Source organism: Trachymyrmex cornetzi, unplaced genomic scaffold (genome assembly GCF_001594075.2).
Source record: "Trachymyrmex cornetzi isolate Tcor2-1 unplaced genomic scaffold, Tcor1.1 scaffold73, whole genome shotgun sequence".
NCBI classification, from domain to species: Eukaryota; Metazoa; Arthropoda; class Insecta; order Hymenoptera; family Formicidae; genus Trachymyrmex; species Trachymyrmex cornetzi.
The window spans coordinates 408,995-429,069 of NW_017300059.1; the positions used below are offsets into that span (position 1 = coordinate 408,995).

General features: G+C 29.8%; 2 protein-coding genes across 2 annotated transcripts in view; both read left to right on the forward strand.

The window, feature by feature from the left end:
- Nucleotides 1-1,616, forward strand: part of LOC108767890 (putative sodium-dependent multivitamin transporter) — a 6,759-nt gene extending 5,143 nt beyond the window's left edge. The window contains exons 10-11 of the mRNA XM_018518024.1: nucleotides 144-360; nucleotides 1,124-1,616. Coding sequence (XP_018373526.1) covers nucleotides 144-360; nucleotides 1,124-1,430 — 524 coding nt within the window. The 3' untranslated portion in view covers nucleotides 1,431-1,616. The remainder of the gene's footprint in view (nucleotides 1-143; nucleotides 361-1,123) is intronic.
- A 9,142-nt stretch (nucleotides 1,617-10,758) lies between these two features.
- On the forward strand, nucleotides 10,759-19,531 carry LOC108767904 (sodium-coupled monocarboxylate transporter 1). Its single transcript, XM_018518048.1, has 9 exons — nucleotides 10,759-11,143; nucleotides 14,231-14,566; nucleotides 15,345-15,570; nucleotides 15,932-15,999; nucleotides 16,093-16,388; nucleotides 17,077-17,295; nucleotides 17,425-17,608; nucleotides 18,191-18,478; nucleotides 18,877-19,531. Exons 2-9 carry the CDS (start codon nucleotides 14,234-14,236, stop codon nucleotides 19,099-19,101), a joined length of 1,839 nt encoding a protein of 612 aa, XP_018373550.1. The 5' UTR covers nucleotides 10,759-11,143; nucleotides 14,231-14,233; the 3' UTR covers nucleotides 19,102-19,531.
- Nucleotides 19,532-20,075: the final 544 nt, after the last annotated feature.

A 20,075-nucleotide genomic window follows, 5' to 3' on the forward strand; every position in this document is an offset into this window, starting at 1 on the left:
ATTGCGTTGGCATTTTTAGCGCAATTTTTAGGAGGACTACTTCAGGTAATGCTCATTATTACTCTTCGATGCGTAAGATTGAAGGCAATAAAATAAATTCTTATTTTCGTAGGCTTCATTAACTATTTTTGGAGTAGTCGGGGGTCCATTGTTGGGTGTTTTCACGCTTGGTATGGGTACTGAATCGGCAACGGAAAGCGGTGCAATAATCGGTGCTCTCACAGCATTCTCATTTTTATTCTGGATAGTCTTCGGTCAGCCACGTCCAATACCACCTAAATTACCTACTACTATCGAAGGCTGTGATAATGTTGCAAATATAACAATGTCCGTTTTACAGAACGTCACGAGCTTCTCTAAGTAATTGATTTATCAAATAATAGTTACTGCATGGAAGAAAACGGTTTTGCTGAAGAATATAAAAATTAGAAACACAAATCTGAAACACAAATCTGAAAATTATATTGATTTATTGGAATAGTTAGAACGTTTAAACTTGTTGCTATAACGTCAAAACTTTTTGTGGAATTTATCATCACTTAATTGTCTTCTATAAATTTGATGATGCAGCATAATATACAGAAAATTGCTCGCATTATAACAATAACTGCATTGGCAGCAAATTGACTCAGATATAGCAACAGATCCTGTGGTCATCATGTACGTCTACATTAAACTTATATTTTGCCTACCGATGTAATCTATCAGTAAATTGTCGACAAAAACTAAACAGAATTTGTTATTTTGTAAATATTTGAATGAAATATTATTTAAATCGTTACTGCTCAGATTCTGCTGAGTTTCTGCTTTAATTTCTGCAATCAATTTGCCATTACATTTTGTTATATTCTTGCAGATCTATTGATAAAATTTATTACAGACACTACCAAATTCCCATACAGCAAAAATATTCCATATCTTTCAGACATTGCGATCTTTATGCTGTTTTTGTATAATTTGAACATTTTTGTTTTTAATGGATTTGTTTTTAACATATTTTACTACGGGTAGTTTCAGATATACGATATATGGTTCACTTTTTATACTCTTGAGCAAAATCGTTTTTTTTTTGTGTATATTACGTATACGAGGTCGTTTAACGTATTATCATATTTTTTTCCAGAAGCACCGGTGACAGTTCATACTTCTATCTGTATCGTATTTCGTACATGTGGTATTCACCCCTAGGATTCTTAATAACATTTATACTTGGACTGGTTATTAGTAACCTATCTCATTTGTTTTTCAAGAAACAAAACGAAGAATTAGACACTAATTTATTCTTTCCCGTGTTAGCGCGGCGTATATATTATAGGCGATGCATGGATGTAGAGAATGAAAGAAATTCTTCATTAAATAGAAAATATTCTCTTACCGACGTAATTCATGGGAAAGACGATGCCGCTGATAAAATCTGTACAAAACTTTAATAGTTTAATTGTAATCTTAGCTAGGTATTATAAATACTCCGTACTTATAATCGAAAAAATTGATGTTTAAGTCACAAGAGAGGGAAGAAAGAAAATAAAAATATTTTTATCATCTCGTGGGACCTAAATAATAATTCCAGCAATTTTAGGAAAACTAGTTAGCATCTATGACTTAAGGATAAGAATAGAACCCTTTGTAGGTATTTGTGAGAATAACTTATTTGCAGTTTATTATTTTCTTTAGATAACTTTATTTTAGTACATAAATTCAGTTGGATAATTGTATATGTCGAATTGCAACATAAATGTTATGTTTTTCATGCTGCGTTCTGGCACTGCCAGTTAGTACTCTGTGTAGAAATAGAAATATCTAAAAGAGTAAATATACGTATTTATGTAAAAATTTGGCAGTGAGACATATTTCTTTGAACTTTAGTTCCTTTATACGCATAATTTTTAGACGTACTTAAAGGGAATCTCTCTCTTAAACAGTCTTGACAATATTTAGCGACATAAGACAATAGAAAAAAATAGCTTTAAGGCATTACGCTTGTATCATCTACGGCGGCTGTAGTATTTATGTAATCTTCTAACGATAAGGAAAAATTTTACTTTACTTATTATGCATAATTATACCAATTATGTATAATAATAGTTTAACCGGCCAATAATAGTCATCTGTGGTATTTGTATACTCCAGTTGTACGAAAATATGAATTGTAAAATGTATATTATTTTCTTTTTTTTTTGGAAATACTTTACTTTTTTAAATAACTTCTTTACAACTATTCATTGCAAGTTCTTACATTTTGACTTAAGAATGTAAATTTGAATAATATTACGGCCGTATCTTACTTTAAATAATTTTTAGTATTTAGTATAAATAGAAACAAAGGGCTAATGAGAGTACAATCGCGGTAATTCTTGCGATGATTGAATTTATTACATATTACTATAATTCAGACGTTTCGGCCTTCATTCGATTGTTAATCGTTGTAATGTTTGCATGATATACCACGTTCTCAAATTTTAATATGGACAAGCTGCGGATTTTTATTAATTTTAAGTAATTGTTCATGGCTGTACGGAATACATCTTCGATCGTTGCTACTAGTTTAGCCAATCTTGTATCACGAATTGGTGTAGATGGAATGAGTGGTCACTCTCTCGTTTAGCCATAGATATCAACATTTATTATTTGGTCAGATACACTGAGGATGGCTCGAATGAAGGCCGAAACGTCTGAATTATAGTAATATGTAATAAATTCAATCATCGCAAGAATTACCGCGATTGTACTCTCATTAGCCCTTTGTTTCTATTTATGACATTTTCGAGAGTTATTGTTATCAATTTATATTTAGTATAAAATTTTATAAGTGTGTAACAATGTTATTAATATTTAAGGAACTTCATGGCCAATAAATCATATTTCAAAGAGTATTAAAAATTCAATATTTATCTAAATAAATAGTTTTTTTGTGTTAAAAATACGATTGTGTTTTGTAACTATTGCTTGTCAATATCAATTTAGACGATAAAATTGCAGTTTTACATTAAAGCTCGACTGAAACACGTAAATGACTTTTAAAATTTCCACCGAAAAACTTCTCAAATATCTTATAAAAATATGATCTTTAGAATATTTTATATTTTAAATTTACAAAAAAATATCTTTATATTTTATGAAAAAATTTAGGAAAAAATTCCTAAAAAAAATATTTTCAATTTTTTCAGATTTTAGAAGTTTTGTCAAAAAATTATAGAATAAGATATTTTAGAATATTTCAAATTCACACACATTTATAAAATATACTCTAGAAAAAAATAAAGACTACTTCCTCAGCACTTAAAAAAATATTCCAATATGTATAAAAAAGATTAGAAATTTTCTAAACGGTTATACAGTTATGTATTTATAAATTCTAGAAAAATCTTAATAATTTACATGGAAAACTTAAAAATTATATAAAGAATTTTACGAAAGATTATCACCAAGGATTATTTTACATTAATTACTAGGAAATATTAATTCAAGTATGATAATTATTTTCAGCAATTATTAAGAAATAAACAATATTGACATAATATATATTACAACAATAATAGCAAAGTGCTAAACGTCTGAAGAAGTTAAATAAACACTACATATATATATAGACGCGCTACTTATAAAGTTAGACGTTAAATATATATATGTTTAAATTAATTTATCTTAGAAATATGACTGCGCACTGATTACTTTCAACATAATCAATCTGAAATATTAATAATCCCCCAAATTTAATCCTGAAACCTGTAAAAGAACTTATTGTGAAAAATATTAATTATGATATTAATTGCAATAAAACTTCTCCAGTACGTCACATATCGTGATGAAATACGTAAAAATAGTCCTTTCCTGCAAATTAAATTACAAATTTCTTAAAATTGTAACGTAATAAAGCAAGTTAAAAAATGCATTCGGTCATTCAGCACACACATCCAAAAAATTATTAAAAATAACTAGTCTTGTTCTAGTAAAAAGTAATTTTTTGTGGAACAGTGTAATCTTTCCCGTATTAAAAATGCACTATTTTTGTGGTTATTTTTTACACTATCAATTTAGATGATAAATTGCAGTTTTACATTAAAATCGAATAAAACGCGAAAACCATTGTGAAATTTCTAATGAAAATTCTAGCATCTTATAATATTTTTATAACTATATATGTATTTTTAATTCTGAAGATTTATAAAAAAATTTCTTAAACTTCTACAGATTCTATAAGTTGTCTTCAGAAATTATAAATTAAAAAAGTTTTAGAATATATTTCAGAATTCACATTTACAAATTATTCTAAGAATAAATGCAGACTTGATATTTTGTATTAAACAGATGTAAATAAATGTCGATCAGGAATTATCATTTATTAATATAAATTTATGATGGATAGTTTTTCTTAACAGTTAATAGAGATCGTCTATAAATGGCTGATCAATTATTGGCTACAAAGTCAATATATATATATAATTTCAGGATGTGTAATGAAAATAAAAAACGCATCCTGTTTTCTATCTTATTTTCATGTCGCGGCTTTGCTGCGCAGCTTTATCTATAACGCAACAACTATCAACTTCTTTCGAAATGCTCACAATATCCAGGCGACAAAAGAATGGAAAAAGGAAAAAATTTCAGCCTTATGCAAAATGATGGTACACCATCGCACGATGGTGGAGGGGAACAAACCAAGGTGACAGCGGAAAGCTTCTGGTTCGTTCGGATTGATACGCCAGATTGAACTAACGCCGGTCAGTTGAAACCAGTTTCAATTTATGCGACTCTGCCGGACCACCGATCGGGGCTCTCAATGGGTCCTTTTTAATTATTTTTCCACTGAAACCTTGTTAGTTGGTAGGCGGGGGAGGAGCGAGAAAGAAAGACTATATAACAACGTCCGGTTCAAGTTTTCTTCCTGAACCGAATGACGTTTGTTAGGATAATCAATTAAGTCATCAACGTAACGGCAACGAATGCTTCACCTTTGTCAATAGTGTCAAACATTTCGATGATCTTCCTTCGTGCGATGATTAATTTCTTTGACGTATGTTGCTGACGCTTCTTCGTGGCCGTTCAATTAAACGATCTTCGCATTAATTTTTGTTAATTAAAAAATTACCAAAAAGAGACGAGAAAATTATAGCTCTCATCGTTACACAGTGGGCTAAAGACCCATTATACGTTGTGCCAAAATTATAAAACTTAAAAGTTAATCTTTTTTATAGATACGAAAATGTCTATGAAAAGATTCTTTAAATCAAATACGACATTATAAGTAAATTGCAAAAATTAATTTTGCAACAATTATTATAAACAAATAATTAAATATTGACTACAGAGGAAAATTGATTACACCAACTGGTTCTATAAAAAAAATTACTGAAAAGAAACACACAATTTTTTTCAATTGTTATTTTTTTTTAACCTTGTTTGTCCAGGTTGCACGAGCTGCAACGAATTTTAATAATTTATGATTTTTTTTTCTTTTTTGCATTATTGGAAAATGGTAAGAGAAAAATTATACTGTGTGTTTCTTTTGTAACTTTTCCTGCAGAAAAAGTTGGCGTAATTGTAATCAATTTTTCTTTATAATCGATATTTAATAATTTGTTTATAACAGCGTTGCAAAATTGATTTTTAATGTGCTTTTTATGTTAAAAATGTTTTTATGCTCTCCGGTTCTGTTACCAATTATTACTTTTTTGCTAATTTTGCTAGTTTAGCCATATGCCTTAATGAGTTCAAAAAATAGAATTGAACTCATATTATCTTGACGCCTTCATCCAAGATCTAATTTTTTAAATTAAAATATATTTTCCTTCAAATCATACAAAAAACTGAAAAAAAATCAAATCTCAAGATATTTATTTTCTTGAAATACTCGAGTGCATTTATTAAGATAGGACATCTCGTTTTTAATGAAGGTTTTCATTAATAATAAATAAGAAATAACAAAAATTAAGAAATTCGTTGTAAAGCAAACATGTAAAATGTCCTTTTCCAGAAAAACTATGAAGCCTTGTGGAGCTAAGAGTAAATAGATGATCATATATGCAAAAATCAATATATTACCAATATATTGATAATATATGTGAATTAATATACATTAATATTAATTAAGAAATTATAATATTATTGTAAATTTTATATGACATTCTTTTTTTCTATGTAATCACAGAATTTATCATAACTTTGTCTGTAACTAAGAACATTAATGCAATATTTATGTTACTTGCCATTATTCGAAAATCATATAAACATGTCATTACCTGAAAAGGAGGAGAGAATTTGTATTGTTTTAATTTTATTTATATATATTATATTATCTCACAAGGTAATGAGATAATATATACGTAGAGGAAAGTCGCCGATACTGACATAGGTCTCCTAAAGTGACACCCCCTTATTTCTCAGAAACTAACACTATTGCACTTTATTAATACTAATAAAATCATGATCTGTTTAGCTAATTAAAGAAGTACAAACTCATAATTCATATATTTGTGGCTTATTTCTATACCAAATCAACTAGAAACCAATTCTATGAATCCGAGAAGAAAATTCTTACGGTGTTTTTTTGCAAATTGCGTAATTAAAATAATAGTGACTGTATTATTGATAATATTATGTCATTTTAAATGTTTACAGTTTCATAAATTAGTTTTTTTTACAGAATAGGATATGTCTTTATTTATAGAATAGGAATGTTGGTATTATTGCATATTATGTCAGTTTTGGAGCCCATTTTATCAGACGCTAATTTTTACATAACTTACGAAAAACTTAATTATTGCAAAATTGCAAACAATATTATAAAAATTGCTTATACTATCTGATAGAAGATACTTTTTACTTTGTATTTATGTTTTTGAAGTTGTATTTTTATCTTTTGTTTAAGAAATATTTTCTAAAAACAAAGTGGTATGTCAGTATCGGTGATCTTCTTCTATCTCAAGATAATGAGATAATATACGTACCTTTAACATGTACCTTTGTAATTCTCTTCATTCCTGCGATGTCGTCGCATTACTTTTGACAACACGCTCACATGGGCTTTCGACGTCAACAATCTCTGTAAGTGTTGCGCCCTCTCTCCCTCGATTCTAATAGGAATAAAGTTTCTCTCTTTCGCGTGTACAATCACGGAGTGAATAGAATGATGTGTGAGAATAATAATAGTTCGTTTTCAGTGTGGTCATGTATATGTGTTTCTATGTACTCCATAATCTGAATCAAAGCATACGCATAATTGATCCGGTCAACGTAACATAATTTTCCAGTTTCGACCACTTAAGGATCTGTTGTCCTATGAATAATTTGACAATATTTATGAAGCGTCTACACGATTTTCTACGATTAAAATTTGATAAGGGGTGAGTAGTATTCAAATTAACGGAACTGTCTTGAGAACGATAAATCTTTGTAAGACAAATTTTTCAATGAGCTCGACATAATTAAACAAAAAATTTAATAGGAGATTATTAAGAGTTCGCTTCTCAATTTGCAAATTTCTGCAGTCAAATTTCCATCCCGTCATTAATCCTGAGAATGAAATATTATTTCAATATTATTTTAAACGCACGTATGAATCAACAATTAATAATGTAACTTACATGTACATATATACGCAATTAGCACCGCTACGTATTTTGCAGTTAGCGTCACTCATGAGTCCGAGGAATCGTGATTAATGCGCTGATAGAAATGCATTGGATAAAAACCGCCCTTCGTCGATTTTAATCGGAATTATCTGGTTAGATCTGAACGCGACTGTATGCACAGGGTGTCCGAGAAATTTTTCAGGACGTTCTCTTTTCGAAGTGCAGGTGTTAGGAAACAATTTAGGAAATTGTTGGCGGAACTCTTGATATAAATACAATATCGATATTTTTGTGACAAATCGATAAAAATATAATCAATTATCATTCGCTCAGAGATAAAACACACGAATAATTTGTATTTGTATCCTTGACGCAAAAAATCTGATTCATTCGGGTTTTTTTCTTTTTTTGTTGTATACAGTTACAGACATGTTTTATTCATGTATTTATATGGATCAAGGAACACATCATTTTCGTTTGATAGGTCGTCTGCCACAGTCATAAATTCTAGATTATGATTTTTATTAAATGCATGATTTATGCAATTTCAATTTCAATTGACGCACATCGACGTATAAATCCTAGATCGGTTAGAAATTCCCGTCTACCTAGTTTGTTTATCATCCTGTAAACCATAACCGGTTAAATGTGGACTTGGCTGGATTCGCGCGTGCTGCGACTTCTTATACGTTGGACGTACGATATTGGCATCTTGTCCTAGCTTGCATTGCGAATCGGCTGTTCGACAGTCGATCCTACGCATATCATTGAAAATTGTAGATGTCCCACATACATAATTAAACAGGAAAAAATCATGATTTTTAATAAAAAGTATAAAAGTGATCTAACATTTTTGAAACGAGAGAGAAGAAAACAATAGAAATGAAATTTCAAATAGAAATATACTACAACTTCAACTCTCCTTTGCCACTTATGTGAAGTACTCCGAGAGAAACGTCATTGAATAAATACAATTTGACTAGCGACAAAGTTAAAAAAAATACTGTCAGCTTAATAATTAACTAAGATTTACATTTCTTATTTATTATGATAATGAACATTCCATTACTCACATAGAATAATCGATACAGAATTCTGTACCGATCTCTGTACCGATTATTAAATGTCTGTCAAAAAGAAACGAACACAAAACTTAAAAAATATATAAAAGAATAAATATATTATTTTTAAGTCCTCTCTCTCTCTCTCTCTCTCTCTCTCTCTCTCTCATGTCAAAAACTACTCTCAAACGTTTGAAGAAATTAATCCCTTCTGTATGCAACAAAAAAGATAAAAATACAAAATTAGTGAGAATAATAAAATTAATAGTAAAATAATTTAACAGTATAATATATTAATATATATAATTATAATTTAATAATTTAAAAAATAAAGAAAAAAATTATATTTAAAAAGATTAGATTTAAAAAACATATTTTCTCTCTCTCTCTCTCTCCCTCTCTCATTATTTCTTCGATATCTTTGTACGTTAAATTATTAATTATGTCTGGTATAATGTAATATATATTAGATTTTGAATACGCTAAAAAATAATGTATACGAAACCGTAATGAGAACATGTTTCTCTTCTTTTATGTTTTCTGTATTGTTCTCGTCATAAAATAAATCACTGACGGTAGAATGAACTTATAAAATCGGATATTCAGTAAACAGGGCATCGTCCCATGTTGAAGACATATTATTTTAACAGACATCCGTCATTGGCGATGAACTCGTTATACTACATTAATTTTGTATACTTTCAAATGATTTCTAATGAATTTCCGCTAATTATATTAACCTTGGAATATATAAATATTTGAAAAAAAAGCAGTAATACCTCCGTTTCGTTGAGTCATCTTAATAATTAATTATGTAATCTTTAAATGTTTTATGTCTCAATTATATGCAAACTGATGTAATCTTCCGTGCAATACAAAGATGCAATAGTGATGGCATCGTTATTATATTAATACGTACAAAACGTAAATACTATTGCTTTTGATTGTTCGTGGAAATTAAGTTTTATGTTTTAACGAGAAAAAAAGTGGAAACTAAATTTCTCAATATTGCATTTTTAAAACACATTTCAAAATCGCAAATGTTAATTTCATATATGCAAGATCTTATTTTGCATGACAATTTTAAATATCTCTCAAACAAGGCATTTAAAGAAAAAAGATATAAAAAAGTTATATATATGGCTTGAGGAGACGCGCGAATAATAATAAAATTAATTTTCGAAAAAATCTAATTTTTTAAGAGTAATAAATAAAGATTATTACCATTTTTAAATGAAATTATATGCTTTTTTTATATTATATGATCTTCAATTATTTATAAAATATAAACTATCTCTTGTAAACTATTAATTTTTTGATAATCGTATCTTATTACTTTTATGCAGAGAATAATGAAATGAACCAGTTAATATAAAAAAACACTTTTGCTCATTTAAAAAACTTTGCAATATGTAACTACGTATTTTTTTTAAAGCAGCTATACATATTTTTCATTATATATCAATGGATTTATTTTATTATTCTGTGCATAATAATATTAAGTTACGATTAAAATTATACTTGAAAGCTCTTATATGCAGAATAATAGAGAAAAATCATATTGTGTAAAAAAAATATATAATTCCATTATTTTTAAAAATAACCTTTGTATAAAAAAAACCGTAAAAAATTAATTTTTTTCAAAAATATTTTTCGCCTCCTGAAGCCGTACAACTTCATATATGAAACATTTTTCTTTAAAATGCATTTCTAAGAAGTGGATATTTAAACTAGAATATCTTATACACATTTTCTAAACGGCTGTAAAATATGAATACATCCAGGAAAGAATACATAAAATGTATATGAATCATATATGCTATCTGGGTTATTACCTATAAAAATAAAATTTATTCTTAGAATTATATTTAAATTGACAGAATGCAATCGAAGAAAATGCGCAATTTGTGTGAATACGTAGAATTGTAAAACCGCGAATAAATTCCCTGAACGACATATGCATTACATGATTTATCGATATGTTATCAATACAACGACTAGACGATTGTTACCGTTTTGGTGAGTTTCATGCTGAAACCCGTGCTACGTAGTAGTAGGGGGATGATGATGGGACCGTCCGTATAAAGGCACACATGTGACAATTAAAACGATCAGTCTCGATTCCGTTCTCCGTTTAATCCGTTGTAATACTTGCGTTCCTTCATATTACGGAAATCGTGGAAGAGGTGGGCGCGAAGAAAACGGAAGTCGGAAGCTCGAAAGCGTTTCGAAAATATCCGCGTTTTTTTTCATCTGAAGCTACAAGTTCTCTCAGGCGGGACGAGCAGACTTGCATAAGAGCGAAGTTTCGCGGGGAGCTCATCAGCCGATCATATATGCGTTACGTTAGGAAAACGAGCAAAATTATTCAATTGCAATTTCGCACGTTCCTATCGGAAATCGGTACGCGAGAGTCGCGGGACTAAGCGCGATCAGACGTTAGAATTGTCCATCTTGCGCATAGATCCTCTCAGGTGATTCGTTCCACGTCTTGAAAGAAACAATCAAGAGGTGAGATCTACAATTCATTTCACAAGTCTTTCTACAAGTCATTTTTTTGCAAGTACCTTTCCTTTGCAATTGCGAAAACCGTCATATTATATTGTAATAACAAAAATCTTTGTTGAATTAAATTTTTTTGCATATTGCTAAAAATCGTATTTATACTTCTATATAATAGTATCTTCTATATAATAGTGAATAACAGTTATCACAATTTTGCCGAAATATTGCCATAATACTTTTTTTACAGCAACTGTTGAAGTTGTACTTAGTTTACGTGCTTTTTTTGCAATATTGCATTAAATGAGAACTCACCTTGTTGGCAATTTAGTTGCAACATATTTTAGCAATTTGTCAGAAAAATACTGGCAAAATTTTATCTGCGAAGAATTTTTCTAAAATTCTTTTCACATATGTGAATTCTAATACTTTCTGAGATTTCTAAAATTTCTTATTATCTACTTTCCAAAGGAAACTTATAAAATCTAAAGAAGAAACTTTAAGGGTTCTTTTAAAAATCTGCATAAATTTAAAATATAAAAAATTCTTAAAAATGTTAGATTATAAAATATTAAGATATATTATTATATTTTAAGATATTATAAGAAACTTTTTCACCAGGATTTAGTTAAAATATGCCGAAAAGAATTCTGCGTAAACTTTCAAATCCACGATTGCTCGCTTTCTCTTTTAACATTCTTGATGCAATTGAGTTAGTATGATACGATGGAGAGTGCAATTTTAGGGAAATTCTATTTTATTTTTGTTTTTTTTGCAATTTCTATAAGTATTATGTATCAAATCAGCTTGCGTGTTTGCATGTTTATATCAAATTACATATTTTTATAATAAATTTCTGCGTTTAAAAAAAATATTTCTTTAAAAACATGTTCACTTTATATACACCCTATTTGTTATTATTTATATAATCGCTCTTGATGCTTGGCGCACTTTCAGCGTAAAATAATGTTAAATGAGTTTCAATATTTTATCGCTTCACACACGGAAAATGCTGTTGGATTAAATTTTATTAACATTCTTTAAAAAGAATTCTGTAAGGAAAACTTTGAGCTTTTACGTTAGAAAGTCGACAATTTTCGCAAGTGTTTTTTGAACACGTAACAGGTCAACAAAATGAGAAGAAAATTTGCCATTTTGTCCAGTTTATAATTTTTTGTTTTTTATGTAAAAATTACCGTACTCACAGAAATTCAGAAAAACATATTGACCTTTCGAAAGTAAAGATTTTAATCTTTAAGATTCCTTTTTCTTAATTTAAATTTCTTTTATTTCTTTTTAATAAAGTTACTGCTGCAACGTTTTTTTTATAATTTATGTATAAAATCTATACGTATATTAACATAATATAAATTATATATAATATAATTATTATAAGATAAACAAAGTATTGTGATCATATTGATTACTTTTTAAGTGATTAAGAAAATTTGTTTATAAATTTTATTATATTTAAATAAAGTCAAAAAATTATAATGAACGGTTCTACCTGTGACTTAGCAGGTTACATTTCGATATTGAAGCAACCGGTTTTAACCAGTGAATTATAATTCTAACCAGTTCTAACATATGTCTTAGTCAATATTTAATAACAATATTGATGATAGTTACTTGTAATTATTGTTTATAGTCATGCACAAATATCATTAAACTAATCACATCAATCATTATATTGCATTTTCTCGTTACTTTTATATTACGCAACAAATTAATTGTCGATAAACAACCAATAAATTACATGTTTTTCTTGATGAGGATGTATGCTTTTCTATTTTAATTATTCAGGCTTTTATGTAAATTAATGTTATGAATATTTACTTAATGAGACTGTTTCGCATTTGTTTTGCTTAGATCCAAATATTATAATTTTTAATTTGATCTTTGTATCTATTTATTAAATAGAATTTATTAAAGTTTAACTTCGATATCTGAATATCGAGGTTAACTTTATATATTTTCTTGGTAATTATTTATAATAAATTTGATAAATTATGATTTTTAAGTAATTATTCTATTCTAAAATTGTGACAAATATGGATAAATAATATAATTTCTTGCTAAATTTGCAAAAAATTATGAATAGTATAAGTATGAAGTAAATTCAACATTCCTTTTTAGCACTTCATAAATTTTCCATACCATTCACTAACATTACATTGACACATTGATTTGAATTAATTGATATTTCGATCAATTTTATACCGATGACGTTTGAGTCTGCACGATATATCTTTGACGTGATCGATAAGATTTAAATTTAAGGTGAACGATGTCAAACGAAAGAATTAATTGAAACAGTTTCGTATATCAATTTTTATGAGTGTTGTTAAAACACTCATAAATCGTATTAAACAGCTTTCCAGATCTTTCTGCAACGTTTAACACGAACATTCTTACATTAATTTCTAATACTGGATGATTTATTAACAAATTAATTAATATTTCGAATATTTACATGTTCAGAATTCTACTTGACATGCGTAAAATTCATTGGTACGCAGTCATGTGGTAAAATCATAAAACATCTTATATAATTTATGAAGTAAATCATAATTGACTGATAATTAATTCATTCAGCATGATCAACAGATAATGACGTAATTAAAACTAACAGCCGCCACAAGAAAGTGTACATCTGTATACTATAATTAAACTGATGACTTATAAATTTCTGAATAACATGTCGAATTTTTAAAGATATTTACAATTTGTTGTAAATGAAAAAACATCATGTTCGATCAAGACGGTACCTAATAATATTTCTTGTGACTTTTTACATTTTCTAATTTACGCTAACTTTGTACTAACAAATTTAGTCTTGAAACACAGCCCTAAATCAAATTCGGAATAATAATATCACAATTTTAAATTGACAAGCAATTTTTAATATTTATATTCATAAACATCTTAATAATACTAATAAAGATGTTAACATAAGCATTTTAAAATCTATATATAATTTTATTGCGAAGAATATTGCCTTGACCAGAGGAATTATATAAGAATAACAGTTAATCCTGCATAAAATTAAAATATGTAAAATACGAGAAGCCATTAAAATAAATATTATACTTTCAGATAATGCGACAGCATCTTCTCGTCCTGTTCCTCTTCCTGTCGGCGTCGTCCGCGGAGCAACGGCGCGTAAAAAGTGCCGAGGAGAAGTGTCACGCGGATCATCCCACCCTGCTTCACTATTTCTCATGGGCGGATTACACGGTGCTCGCCATGATGCTGCTGGTTTCTTGTCTGATCGGCACTTTTTATGGCTTCTTCTCCAAAAAACAGGAGACTAGCCAAGATTTTCTGCTGGGTGGCTCCAGCATGGGCACAATCCCTACGGCGATGTCGTTGGCCGCCAGCTTTATCACGGCCATCGAACTCCTGGGGAATCCCGCGGAGATGTACGGACAGGTTCGACGACCCAAATTCTTAAAGTGTGTTATAACCCTGGTGAAAAAAATTTATACTTAAAAAAAATTTTATAGGTATTTTAAATTTATAAAGATTTCTTTTAAATACTTTAAACTTTTCTAAATTTTACAATTTTTTTCAAAAAATTTATAAAATAAAAAATATACTAAGTATCAAGAATATAAACAAATATTTCATTTAAGGACTCTTATTATCTTTGCAAGATATTAAATATAAAAATAAATGATAAAGGGCAATAAAGAGTAACTAAGTAATTAGTTAAACATATAATGACTATGAACATATAATGATTATTTTAATGTAACACTATTATGATATGGTATTGACAATCAAACCGAACATTTTGGTCCTTCTTTGGACCATCATCAGCGGTACGAACAAAAACGTAACACTTAAAAAAAACTTAAAAAACGCTATTGATCTGCAATCTCGCAATGTCAATTGTGCTCCACTACATGACAAGCGCAAGTTAATCACCTGGTTGAGTGAATGTATCACAGTTTTGAATGTCAAAATTTGAATTTTTTACCAGGAAAATTGCAAAGACTGAAAAATCCAAAAATAAAAAATTTCTTAAACATTATTACAGCCTTTTTCAAAGATCATTTTAAAAACTGTTGTCGAATTCTTAAAATTTAAAATTGTATGTATAATTATTTTTATTATAAAATTTTATTTATCACACACACACAACCGCATCCTAGACTCTCAGTGGCTACCGATTTGTAATTACATTTACTTATTATTTTCATCGCAGGGTACTCAATTCTGGATGACGTGCCTTTCTTTCATATTCGTGGTACCGATCACCTCTCGTTTGTACCTGCCGGTGTTCATAAAATTAAGGCTGACATCGAGTTATGAATATCTCCAATTGCGCTTCGACCGAAACTGCCGATTACTCTCGAGCGCGTTGTATATGCTGCAAATGGTGTTATACACGTCAGTAGCTGTGTATGCACCTGCATTAGCGTTAAGTCACGGTGAGTAATGACTAATGGTTATATAATAGTTTGCAATCCTTTAACACGTTGACTCGGTAATCATCCGTGACCGACGCTGTCAAAATCATAATTATAGTAACGTGTAATCATAGCTAAAAGTACTAACAAATTTCCTCTCATTGTCAGTGTTGAAGTAGATAGCTGATAATATAATTCATATAATTCTATTACATATGATATTATGAGAGAATAAAATTGTAAGGATAAAATCTTGTTTTATATGAGTAACATATTATGTAAAGATAAAATCTTAAATTATTATCGTAAGATTTGTAGTATACACAATTAAATATTTCATTATTATATAGGATGTCAACAATAAATGTTTTTTAATTTGCAGTTACAGGCCTAAATACTTACGTAGCCGTCACTCTAGTCTATATGGTCTGCATTTTCTACGCCTCACAGGTTTGTGTTTCTTTTTACACATATTACTATTATATACATACACACATACATATATATATATATTTTTGCTATTATATATTGTATGGTCGATAGGGTGGTATGAAAGCCGTGATAATGACCGATACCTTCCAAGCCGCCGTTCTTATCGGCTCATTATTCCTCATCTTGGGCTACGGATTATCCTGGGAGGGCGGAATTGCGAGCGTTTGGGAAGAGAACGCAAAATCTGGTCGGATGGAATTTTTTAATATGGATCCTAGTCCTACAGTACGGCACAGCTTCTGGAGTGTTGTGATCGGTGGTACTTTCTACTGGACCACCATGTTCTGCAGCAACCAGGCGTCCGTCCAAAAATATCTCAGTGTCGAGAACATCTCGCAAGTAAGGATGTAAGTGTTTATACGGAATCAATTTGTGTGGTGTGTGTCATTGTTTTAAATTTTTGTAAAAGAAAAAGGATGAAGGTGTGTGTTGTTTTGTTGGGTAAAGAAATATTGTAGAAAAATAAACTTTATAAAAAATTTGACAAACGAATTGAAAGCTAGCGACCCAACGATTGTCAAAGTTTTCCACGTTTAAATTGTACAACATCGATAAGTTATTAATCACGATTGAATTTGCAAATTAAGAATATTGACTTGCATGCGAAATGACGTCATTCCATTTAGTCAACGTCTATTACGATAGGAATTCTTTTGAAGACCTAAATTCTCGTAAGTCATGCTTAATATCTGATCTTTCAGCCTTACTTAATTGTCATATTAGCAACATGTATCGATTCTACTTAAGAAAGTGCTATCAAGTTCAGAAATTTGCATAATTTGTCTTTTAGAAAATTTAGTATGTCTCTCAATATATAATAATCCAATTATGTAATAACTTAATTAATTTTTGTTAAATATGTTAATCTTGTTAAGGTCTGACTTTGACCTTACCTAATTATCTTTAAAGTGACATAATATATCAACTGTGTTTGACAAAATATTTGTAACGAAAGTGAATTTAATTATTGGGTAAACAACTTTACACAATTTGTCTTCATTTTTTAGTTTATTAATTAAATGACATTTCTTACAGAGCGTTGTGGGTGTCTGCGTTCGGCATGATCGTAATTTATAGCGTGAATTTTCTGACTGGAATGGTGCTGTATAGCGCTTACAAAGACTGTGATCCTTTAACAGCCGGATATATAAGCGGCCAGGATCAAATACTTCCGCTGTATGTGATGAATTTCTTGGGAGGACTTCGTGGAATGCCCGGATTCTTTGTAGCTGGTATCTTCGCCGCTTCTCTCGGGTTCGTAGAACATTTCGAGCAAACAATTAATATATAATTATTATATCTAATAGGAAATAAATTTATTTTGAAGTGAAGCTCGAGAATTCATTGAATTACACTTGAAAATATCTGGAACTGTATTTTCAGAACTGTGGCGAGTGCTTTAAATTCATTAGCGGCGATAACCTGCGAAGATATTCTTCGCGGACTCTTCCAAATGGATTTGCCGGCAAGTAAAGGTGCCATTTACGCCAGATGGATTAGCATATTTTTCGGAGCTCTCAGTTTCGCGCTGGTTTTCATCGTCGAGCGTCTTGGTAGCGTCCTACAGGTAATTTACATATTTTGCTTGCGTTTTTCGTGTTTTCGAGAAATATTCTTCATAAAAAAGAAGAAAGAATTTCTTATAATACATCTAATATTCTCGTTATAATTATTTTTTATACTTTAAATTTAGAAAGATTTTTGAAATACTTTAAAACTTCTTTTTAATTTTATAAGTTTTCTTCGAAAATTATATAACGAAAAATCTTTGAATTTGCATAATTTACATACATAAAGAATTCTATAAAAGATGCAGACTTCAGCGTTTTGAAAAGTGTTCCAATCTAAAAAAAATTGAGAAATTTTTCATAAAATAATTATTATTAAAATTATTACAGAAATTATACAAAATTTTCTGAAATTTATATCGAAATTCTGAAAACATATAAAATATTCTAAGCAAAATTTAAAGAAATATAATAAAAATTCTTTAAGCGTAATTCTCTCCATATAATATCATTATCTCATATGATGAGTATGATTCATTTTTTTATAAGTTCAGGAATCTCATCTTATCTTTCTTATCGCGCTGTAAATTACATTGTGTAAACTCGAAACGCATTATTGACAAAGTCGTTGTAATTCTTAGGTTGCACTGTCTTTCAACGGCATGGTTGGCGGGGTGACTCTAGGATTATTCTCCTTGGGTATGTTTGTACCATGGGCTAATGCTAAAGGAGCAATAGTAGGTGCCATCACGAGTTTGGTAGTCGTCCTATGGATTGGATTAGGTGCCCAAATTGCGGCTGTAAACGGACAGATTCAATTGGATAGCAAGCCTATATCGATTGCAGGTTGTCCTTGCATAAATGAGACCACAATTGTGCTCGATCAATTCGAGCACAACTTCGATGATGAAGTTTCATCTATATACAAGGTGAGATTTGTCTTCTCAAAGGCATGGTTCGCAATTACGTTGTATTACACGTAATTACCTCTTCGAATTTCAATTCACTAAAAGAATATATTAAAATTGCAATTTCTGCAATTAAATGCTTATCAGTAAACTACGAAACGTTTGAGATCAACATTTTTAACTTATTTATTTCATTTTACATTTTAATTTATTATACTTTGCACAATTACCTATACGTCGTAAACAGATTTATTTATTTTAAACTTTAATTTTTTTTGCTAAGTATTCAGTTTTATTGTATTTTTCGTATAATTTATCGATTTATTTCACGTTAGTTTCTTCATGCAAAAGGAGAGATTTATTTGAGATTATATTACATTGACAAATGAGATAAATCTTACGCGTGATATGATTTGCAGACCAGTTATCTATGGTACAGCGCAATCGGTTGCATGTTGACCATGCTGGTAGGCTTGGCGGTGAGTTTTGCGACAGGCGCACAAAATCCCGCCGACATCGATCAGGACTTCCTGAGCCCGCCGATCGCGGCCATGTTCCGCATACAGACGAAACCTTGCGTCTCCACGAATGTCCAAGGTATCGCGAACTTTGGTCTCGAAATGGAAGACGAAAAGCCTCGGTAAGCGGAAATTTACAAGAAATGACCTTCTCGCGATCATCAATGAAGATCATATGAATCGGGGGAACCCGATAAATAGATACCGAGCCCGCCAGAAAGTAGTCTAGTTCAGCGAGCGATTTATCGAATGACATCTCAAATGGTCGAAAGGACGAATTGTCCAACAGGATATTTGTCCCTCGAGGGTTCGCCATTTTGGAAGGGCGTAAAATCCGTTCTTAGACTGATTGACAAATATTGCAGAGATATTTAGAGAAAATTGTAGTCCTTTAGAGATCTCTCTACTAGGCTTGGAAAAAATTGTTCATAATTCTACAGTTTTTCCTTGCCAGTATTAGTTTCAAAGGACAGTCAGATAGCTATATCCAGTAAACACCAATTAACAGTAACGTTACACATTATTATAATAACAAAAACTCCAAAACCAGAGCGAATGAGAGTCAGCGTGGTAATTAATACGCAATGCAAAAAATAGATTCTTTATTCCAAAAATAGCACGTTTCAGTTCACTTTGGAACCATCTTCAGCAAAACAAATGTAAAATATCAATCCCTTCATGTCAAAGAAAAATCACCATCAGATTAGCAGATTTGATGTTATAATCTCAAGACATAGAAGGAATTCGTCTCAATATTGGATCAATTAATTACCATTAATATTCATTAAAAAGTATCAAGTTAAAAAACGCAGTTTGATCGCAGCTCGAATGGAACATGACACGGAACATTATTATAATACTCAATAATATAATTATCATACATGTGTTATTTTACAATTTATGTTGTTAAATGAGAAATTATAATATTGATGTAATATTATATTATTTGTTATTTACCGGATATTGTTCAAGACACACTCTGCATTCCTATTTGTGGGCTTGTTGAGTAGAATACACCCAGTTCTGCAATACCATATAGTACCAGAAGATTGATTTAGTTAATTATAATCAATACAAAGGTAGTTTGACAGAATTATATA